Source organism: Thamnophis elegans, chromosome 5, assembly GCF_009769535.1.
Source record: "Thamnophis elegans isolate rThaEle1 chromosome 5, rThaEle1.pri, whole genome shotgun sequence".
NCBI lineage: Eukaryota > Metazoa > Chordata > Lepidosauria > Squamata > Colubridae > Thamnophis > Thamnophis elegans.
Genome location: NC_045545.1, coordinates 85,465,548 through 85,475,075, shown reverse-complemented (window position 1 = coordinate 85,475,075; position 9,528 = coordinate 85,465,548). Strand labels below are relative to the sequence as shown.

At 45.5% G+C, this 9,528-nt stretch overlaps 1 protein-coding gene across 1 annotated transcript; it reads left to right on the top strand.

The window, feature by feature from the left end:
* The first annotated feature begins 55 nt into the window (after positions 1-55).
* ANKRD60 (ankyrin repeat domain 60) lies at positions 56-8,044 on the top strand. The gene is made up of 4 exons (XM_032219083.1): positions 56-556; positions 1,869-1,999; positions 5,399-5,564; positions 7,285-8,044. The coding sequence occupies exons 1-4, from the start codon at positions 283-285 to the stop codon at positions 7,530-7,532; spliced, it is 819 nt and encodes a 272-aa protein (XP_032074974.1). The 5' UTR covers positions 56-282; the 3' UTR covers positions 7,533-8,044.
* Positions 8,045-9,528: the final 1,484 nt, after the last annotated feature.

Genomic DNA, 9,528 nt, shown 5'->3' with positions numbered 1-9,528 from the left:
TAGACCAAATTGGCTAATTTCTACAGGGTGCTGCATGAGTGAGGAAAGCTGACTTGAGCTTGATTCTTTGGGGACTCATATGTTTGTTTTACCTATGCTTGCTGCCCTCAGGTGGCACTTTTCACATGTGTGTCCTAGCAGCATCATGACATCACATTGGCTACGTCCTAGTGACTTGCCTATCAGGCATTGTTCTTCTGTCATGACATCATTGATTCAGGTGTGGAAAGTGTCTGGGGATTCTTGGGTGGAAAGACTCCAGCCCGCCACTTTGTTCGTAGAATGCAAAGCAAAAGAAGACAGACACCTGCCACATATCCCCAAACCAGAACTGGAACGAGTTCACGTAACTTATGGCAGCGGCAGTTGCGTTTAGGAGAGCTTTCCTCTCCGCAGTTACGGCTTTTCAATATCAAGCTACATATAATTGAATCCGAAGAAATATTTTTCTTACCCGAATGTCATCGGGACTTAACTATCGGTAAATTGAAGAATCGACTGGAGCTTTTTGTTGGGATCCCAGTGAATTTCCAGCGAATTCAGTATCTGGATGAAGGTGAGCCCTCCTATCTATGGGGCAGCTGTGTCCCACCTACCACAATGTCATAGTCCTTCATGTAATGTGGCAAAATTATTGGCTGAGCCACGAATCTTTTTCTGAATTTTGGAGTTTCGAGGGTTATTAGTCAAAGTTATTAGTCCAGAGTAAATGATAATAGCAATAGCCGTTAGACTTATATACCGCTTCATAGGTCTTTCAGCCCTCTCTAAGCGGTTTACAGAGTCGGCATATTGCCCCCACAATCTGGGTCCTCATTTTACCCACCTCGGAAGGATGGAAGGCTGAGTCAACCCTGAGCCGGTGAGATTTGAACCGCCGAGCTGCAGAACTAGCAGTCAGCTGAAGTGGCTGCAGTACTGCACCCTAACCACTGCGCCACCTCGGCTCTCATTAAAAAATAAAAATATATGGTTATAATAGGCAGCTATATTACATCATAGAAGACCAGGTTTGGATATATTTCAGCAAAAAACTTGTACAGTGTTCTGACCTCGGCTTCCCCAGCAGCACAAAGCCAAATCCTTGTCCCAATAAACCCTTTTATTTAATTTACAGTGAATTCCTCTCCAGCAAAGTTTTTCCTCTCCCACAGTCTTTCAAGACAGTTCACAATTACCGACCTTTATCAGCCTTGGAGAGTGGCCAGGTTGATATCTTTCAGATGCTGCAATACTTGGCAAGAACGCAGGAATGAACTAATTGCCTCCTGCACACCCCTTCCCTTTCACTTCTCTTTTATTGCCTATGGGTGGGGCCATTCACTGTCCAACTGTGGCCTTACTCTCAAGTCGATCCCTGTTCTTTAACTGTTCCCTTCGTCTCGCAACTCTGCACATGTGCACACTGAGAACAGGCTCCAGCTGTTTGTCTGCCGTACTGATGTCTGAGTCTGAAGGTAGCTGATAATTATCAGACGGGTCTGACCCCCTATACTGTACCTGTGCATTTCGTTTTTGTTGCCTAAATGTAGAACCTTACTCTTCACTTTTCAAATCCCTAGCGTCATGTAACGGAGTGAGCTCCTGTTACTTGTCCCAGCTTCTGCCAACCTAGCAGTTCAAAAGCATGTAAAATGCAAGTAGAAAAATAGGAACGTTCGTTCCATGCACCTTTGGCATTTAGTCATACTGGCTACATGACCACAGAGACATCTTCGGACAGTACTGGCTCTTGGGCTTTGAAACGGAGATGAGCACCACCCCCTAGAGTTGGAAATGACTAGCATGCTTGTGCGGGGGGAACCTTTACCGTTAGTGTTTTAAACCTTCCCAGGAGATACTACTACTACTTTCATTTGCTTCTACAGTAGATCTTGCGGATGATTCTACGTTGAGGAAACATGAAATCGTCCCTGGAGGAACTCTCACTATGCGAACTTGGCCAGAAGATTCTTGGGGACCATTGGTGGCTGCAGCTGCAAGTGGAAAGGTCAAGAAGGTTAGTCTGAAAGTTTTAAAAAGTACCTCATGCTGTTCTGTAGAAACCACAACAAGTGCTTTTTGAAGGGCTTCCTTTGAGGCAAGGAATATTTCACTGGTAAAAGGCGAGAAACAGCAAAATTTGGGCATAATACCAAAAAAAAGACCATCTAGAGTAGTGGTCCTCAACTTTTGGTCCGTGGACCCCTGGTGGGGGGAACCACAATGTTGTCACGGGGTCTGTGAAGGATAGAAGAAATGTTATGATTTAAATCTTGAATTAAGTCTTGGGGGTCCGTGGCCACAAAAGATATTTAAAGGGGATTCAGGCAGTGGTGGGATTCAAATAATTTAACTGGTTCTCTGCCCTAAGGACTAGCTGGGTAGGTGTGGCTCGGTGATTATGTGACTGGGTGGGTGTGGCCAACTCAATGTCACTCAGGTCGATGGGCGCTTTGCCTTAGCTGTTACAATGTAATAAGGGTTAACCAGAGAGGCAGTTTCTGTAAGTAGGGCAATAAAGATTGGGCTAGAAACAACACCAGAATGTTTCCTTCCTGTCTTATAAGAGCCGAGGTGGCGCAGTGGTTAGGGTGCAGTACTGCAGACCACTTCAGCTTACTGCTATCTGCAGTTCAGCGGTTCAAATCTCATCGGCTCAAGGTTGACTCAGCCTTCCATCCTTCTGAGGTGGGTAAAATGAGGACCCAGATTGTGGGGGCGATATGCTGACTCTGTAAACCGCTTAGAGAGGGCTGAAAGGCCTATGAAGCGGTATATAAATCTAACTGCTATTGCTATTGCTATCTTCCTTACAGGATTAGCCCTGTAAAGTGGAAAAAAACAAAATGCGATTTCTTCCAACAACCGGTTCTCCCAAATAGGTGCGGGCTGGCTGAATCCCACCACTGGGTCCATGGTGAAGAAAATGTTGAGAACCACTGCTGTGCTAGAGAATTCCTGGAAACTGACAAATTGATCATCAATAGACACACAGACCCAAACAACATCTACATACCAGGGGTGGGCTCCTGCCAGCATTACTACTGGTTTGGCGCTCGAAAGTTTTTGTGCGCATGCACTCTCTTCGCTCGTCCGCAAGCCAGACGTGCACTTTGCACACATGCGCAGTTGCACCTAAAAAGGTCTGTGCAAGTATACAACATTTAAAAAGGAAAAAAATTACATTTTTTTTAAATGGAGATTGTTCGGCGCATGTGCAGAACAGAAAATAAAGATGGCACCGCCGAAGGTAGAACCGGTTCGGTCATGTGTCTGGCTGAGTTACTATCTATTCAGTCAAACCCAGTGGTGGGTTCCGGATCCTGTTCCAACTGGTATGGTTGGAAGGGGCCTGGCGTTGTCCACATGGATGCATGCAGTGCGTGCGCACATGTGCGCAGTGCACGCATGTGTCTTACCGCTTCTGCAAGCCTTTGTGATGCTGCAGCTGCTCAACGGAGCGTCACGCAGGTGCTGTATGTGCCATGCACATGCGCGGAAGCGCAGAAGCCTTAAAAGACAGATAAGGAACTTGGCTGGGCGGATGGGCCCTCTGGAGCATCATACCGGAACGGTATCCAGTGCTCCGGGCAGGCTCCGGTACGCCTGTACCAAGGCATACCGCCTGCAACCCACCATTGCCCGAACCAGTCCAAACTGGTAGGAACCCACCTTTGCCACATACCATTCAAAAGGGACAACCAACAAGTCAAAATGGGTATAAAAAGACCAAAGGACCTCACCACCAGCAATCAACACCTGGATGGACATAGATTAACCCCAAGATTAAGACCAGGCCCACAATCAAGAAGTAAAACAATATCCCGATAATTTGCTTTCAGAAATCTTGGTTAATTGTGGTTCTGAACGCTTACACTTACATAACAGACTCAGGTTTAAAGATATCAAAATCCAAAATCCTCACCGAGATCCAGACAGCTCTGGCTACTTCAAGACTTTGAGATACACTACAAATTGAAACAAAAAGCACCGAAACAAAGTAAAATTATCTGAATATTTTGGTTTCCTTGGGAAATAAACCAGGATTAGATAGGGTGAGTCCTCGACTTGGAACAGCTCATCCAGTGACCATTCGAAGTTATAACGGCAATGACAAAAAGTGACTTTTCACACTTTTGCATCCCCATAGTCACGTGATCAAAATTCAGACCCTTGGCAACTTTATGATGGTAGCAGTGTCCCCGGGAGTTTTTGTCATAACTGTAATTTGAACTGGAGCAAATTTTAGGGCAGTTTTTAGGGAGGTTGTTAAACAAATCACAAGATTGCTAAGCAAAATGCAGCTTCCCCAATGGGCATTTCTTTGCCAGGAAATCAGTTAGAAATCTCAAGCATGTGGCCACACAGGAGTCTGCCACTCGTCATAAATAGGAGGCAATTGCCCAAATTGTGATCAAGTCACTATGGGGGAATAGTGCGAATAAAGTGGATATTATTTACCTCGGGTTGGTGGTTAGGCTGTTGGTTTGAACTCCGAGCTTGGCCGTTGGGTTGCAAACATTTCGTCACCATGCAAGGAGACATCGTCAAGTGTGTTTTGAGTTGACAGCTCAAAAATGCGCTGATGATGTCTCCTTAAGTGGCAACAAAATGTTTGCAAATCAAATTGCCAAGTGGTAAATCATTTCTTTTCTGAGAGCGTCGTAATTTTGAACAGCCATTAAATCAGTGTTTCTCAAACTTGGCTACTTGAAGATGTTTGGACTTCAACTCCCAGAATTCCCCAGCCAGCGAATGCTGGCTGGGGAATTCTGGGAGTTGAAGTCCAGACATCTTCAAGTGGCCAAGGTTGAGAAACACCGTGACCCGTCAAAACCGCAGAGGACAAAATCGCGCTCGACGAAAGCGCGCATTTGACGTCATCACAGCGCGACGAAAAAAATTAAAAATTGAAATAAAAATAAAATTAAAGCAAGCCGATTCACATAAAGGTAAGGTTAGGGTTAGGGTTAGGGTTAGGTTAAGGGTTAGGGTTAGGTTTAGAGCGTTAGGGTTACGTTTAGCGTTAGGTTAAGGGTTAGCGTTAGGTTTAGCGTTAGGTTAAGGGTTACGTTTAGGGTTAGATTTAGGGTTAGGTTAAGGGTTAGGTTTAGGGTTAGGTTTAGGGTTAGGTTTGGGGGGGTTAGGGTAAGGTTTTTGCTTTATTTTTACATTTTTCGATCACAGCACGATGTTTTCGTCGCGCTGTGTTGACGTCAAATGCGCGCTTTTGTCGAGCACAATTTTATCCTCCGCGATTTTGTGGTGGAACCGAGAAACACTGCATTAAATGAATGGTTGCAAGTCGGCAACTACCTCACGCCAGACAACTTCCTCACGGCATGTATTATTCTTATGTTTCCCTTGCCCGCATCTCAATACGGGGCCATTAACATTTTGCTTCCTTTTTTGCCAGTTGCAAAGCACAGGCGTTACAGAGACCTCCATGTTCAGCACTGCAAATTCGAGGCTAATGACGGAAGAAAAGAGGAGCGACTGGTTGGCGCATCGAGCATTCGTGGCTTTATTTATTTCTGCCCACAGAGGCCACACGAGGGCCGTGGAATTTTTGCTCCAAAATGGTAGCGTACTAAATTCTGAAAGGACTCCCACTCGCCTGTGCTGATCTCCCCCCCATGCCCCCAAAGGTAGTCCTCGAATTACAGTCACTTGTTCAAGCGACCAAAGTTATAACAGCACTGAAAAAAAAGGAGAATTACGACCATTTTTCACACGTGCGTCCGTTGCCGTATCCCCGTGGCCACGTGATCAAAATTCAGACACTTGGCAATTGGCTCGTCTTTATGACGGTGGCAATGTCCCCGGGTTGCGTGATCAAAACTTTTGCGATCTTCTGACAAGCAGAGTCAATGGGGAAGCCAGGTTCATGTTACAACTAGGTTGAACTAACGTAACAATTGCACAACAGCGGCAAGACAACAGCGGCAAGACAGGTTGTAAAATGGGGCAAAACTCATTTCATGGTCTCCTTTAGCAATGGAAATGCTGGACTCAATTGTGGTCGTAAGTCAAGGACCACCTATAACGTTGAGGACTACCTATCATTTAGTAATAATTCTGCTAAGTCAAAATTAAAACAGCTTAAGCCTAGAGAGGTCACTTCTATTCAAAACTGGGCTGAGGGAAGAATGTCTTTTTTTAAAAAAAGAAATGATTTCTGTTTTCATCCTTGGGGCTTTCAAGACTGGTATCTTTAAAAATTTCTGTATCCAAAAAAAGCTTTGGAACTTTCCTTTCTCAAATCAACCCTCCTTGCTGGCCATATTGTCAAATCGGTTCTACCTCCAGCTGATCCAGCCTCTTTTCCATGAACTGCCCAACTTCCAACATCTTGAGGGCTGCATCGGACAATGAACAGAGCAATAAGGAACAGGCGGATGTATCTAAACCCATTTTGTGGGAATGATGACATGGGACAACTTAAACTTCTGCTTAAGAGGAAAGAACAGCTCAGGCTAGAACATAGAATAACAAAATTGGAAGGGACCTTGTAGGTCTTCTAAGCCAACCTCCTGTTTCGAGCAAGAGACCTTATACCATTTCAGACAAGTGGCTGTCCAGTTTGTCACAAGCCTCCAGCGATGGAGCATGAGAAATGTGTCCTCTGATGATAACAGATCTTTAATGTATTAACGGAGTTGGAAGGGACCTTGTAGGTCTTCTAGTCCAACCCCCTGTCCAAGCAGTAGACCCTACACATTTCTAACCAATGGCAATCCAATCTCTTTTTTGAAGCTTTCAGTGATGAAGGTCCCACAACTTCTGAATGCAAGCTGTTCCATTGGTTGATTGCTCTCACTATCAGAACATTTCTCCTTATTTCTAGGTTGAATCTCTGTCCTTGTTCAGTTTCCATCCATTGTTCCTTGTCTGGCCTTCAGGTGCTTTGGAAAATAGCTTGACCCCTTCATCTCTGGGGCAACCCCTCAAATATTGGAAGACTGCTATCATGTCTCCCCTGGTCCTTCTCTTCACTCGAATAGCCATTCCCAGTTCCAGCAACCATTCATTGTATGTTTTAGTCTCCAGCCCCCTCATCATCCTGGTTGCTCTTCTCTGCACTTTTTCTAGAGTCTCGATATCTTCTTTATAGTGTGGCAACCAAAATGGATGAAATAATCTAAGTGCGGTCTTACGGTATAAGTGCGGTTTTATAGACTGGTATTAGTACTTCATCTGATCTTGATAAAAGAGACTCTCTCTGACTGCATTTTATACAAAACAAATGTTAAACCCAATCTTCTGGATAATCCCAGATCTATGTCTTTTATTCCTTTCCAGGTGCTGACGTGAAACTTAAAACCCCTCTGGGTAGAACAGCCCTCCACGTTGCGGTCACTTCGGGCCAGGTTGACTGTATCCGTATCCTCCTTGACTCTGGAGCCAGGCTCAGTGATGAGGACAATGAAGGACACAACGCTGTACAGCTGGCCCGGCTGTGGAAACAGAAAGAGTGTGAGAGGAGGCTTTTTCGGCACAGGTGGCTGATCCGAGCAGGTCGAAGCAGCCAACTCCAAAACAGCAAATAGAAACTGGAAGTCAAAGCGGATTTTTAAAAAAAAAAATTGATGGAGGGATTTAAGAACATTTTCCACATGAACTTTTCCTCAGGAATATGCACCGTATTGAAATGCAAGACTTCATTTCTCCACAGAGGTTCTACCCAGCTGCAAATGAGATAATTATAGCAATGATAGAAAGTCTTAAAGTTCCTCTGTGGTTACTAGTTGTCCGGCATGATCTCCTCGTGGCTGAGCTACAGTGTTTGGGGGAAATCTTGCTGCTTCTATCCCGTTATCCCAATAACCATCAGGCACCTATGGAGTAGATGAGGCTGGTAGAAAGCCCCCAAGTCATCCAGAGAGCTTTCATGACTGAGGTGAGCTAGAACTAAGGTTACCACAATTTTAGATCAATCCCTTAACCTCCATACCATACTACCTCTCTTACCTCCCCTGATGGTATTATATTTAGAAGGCACCTGACTGTATTAAACTGTGTATAATGTGTTGAGTCAAACTTACTCAATTTTGTGTTCAGATCACCGAGTGGGACCCCTATAGCCATGATGGCGAACCTATGGCATACGTGCCAGATGTGGCACGCAGTGCCCTCTATGATGGCATGCGAGCCATCACCCCAGTTCAGCTCTGTCACACATGCACCCGTGCCTCCCGTCAGCCAGCTAGTCTTCAGGTCCTTGCCGCACTTGTGTGGGGGGTAGGGGGCATGCAAGGGGGTCATGTGCAGAAGGTGTGCAGGGTGGGGTCGCACGCACAGGTGTTTGCGTGAGTCACACATGCATGAAGGGGCATGGGGCACATGTGCAGGGTATATGCTTTGCATTTGGGGGGGTTTGGACATTCACACGCTTTGGGCACTTGGACCGGAAAAGATTAGCCATCACTGCCCTTTAGCAGGGGTCGGCAAAAGTAAACACTCAAAGAGCCATTTGGACCCGTTTCCCACAGAAAAGAAAACACCGGGAGCTACAAAGATCCTAACCGGAAGCCCCCTGTTCAGTTCTGGAGCTGACCAGAAGTTCAGTTCCCCCACCATAGAGTCTCCTCCTAGCACGATGTACTTTTTCCTCTACCTGTCATAACCGAAAGCCCTATCAACTGTGGAGACAACTGGAAAACCCTCCCCTTGCCATAGAGTCTTCTCCTGGCACACTATGCTTCTCTCCCCCCACCCCCAGGAAGCTCCTCTCAAAATTGTGGCGCCGACCGGTGACGGAGCCGCAGCAGAGGGAGCAAAGAGCCACATGCGGCTCCAGAGCCACAGTTTGCTGACCCCTGCCCTGTAGGAATTCCTATAGAGGGGTCTAGTATTTCCTGTTTACACCACGGGATCGCTGGATTGAAGAAATCTCAATTCAATGGTCTGACAGCTTTATGCTCCGCACTAAACGCCTAGTTCAATTAAAAATTATCTTGAGAAAGTAGATCTTCATTGCTTTTTTGTCATCACCGTTCTTTTTTCTCCTGGCTCTTACAAACTTTCCGCGTGGCAACTGCAGATCAGTTTGGAAAGGAGGTTTTCAAATGTCAGGATTTGCAAGTGGGAATACGTGATTCCGCCGTTCCTATGTTTCAAGTTCACACTATACGTTTGCAGGTCCGTTTCCTGTATCAGGAACCTAACGTTTTTAAAAAAATCAGGGTACTAGACTTAGGACTTGTGTTCATTATGAAGAATATGAATTTTCATCCTGTGAGGAAAACTGCAGCTAGTTTTTACTCACAATAAGTGGTTACCCTTGTAACATCAATCCATCTATAAGTAAAGGTAAAGGTTCCCCTCACACATATGCGTGCTAGTCGTTCCTGACTCTAGGGGCTAGTGTTCATCACCGTTTCAAAGCCGAAGAGCCAGCGCTGTCCGAAGATGTCTCCGTGGTCATGTAGCCGGCATGACTAAATGCCAAAGGTGCACAGAATGCTGTTACCTTCCCAAATAGGTGGTTCCTATTTTTCTACTTGCATTTTTATATGCTTTCAAACTGCTAGGTTGGCAGAAGGT

Excerpts from the sequence above, each read along its gene's own strand:
- ANKRD60 (XM_032219083.1), top strand. The coding sequence starts at position 283 with ATGCAAAGCAAAAGAAGACAGACACCTGCCACATATCCCCAAACCAGA. Across the intron at positions 557-1,868 it reads AATTCAGTATCTGGATGAAG|TAGATCTTGCGGATGATTCT; the intron begins GTGAGCCCTCCT and ends TTGCTTCTACAG. Across the intron at positions 5,565-7,284 it reads GGAATTTTTGCTCCAAAATG|GTGCTGACGTGAAACTTAAA; the intron begins GTAGCGTACTAA and ends ATTCCTTTCCAG.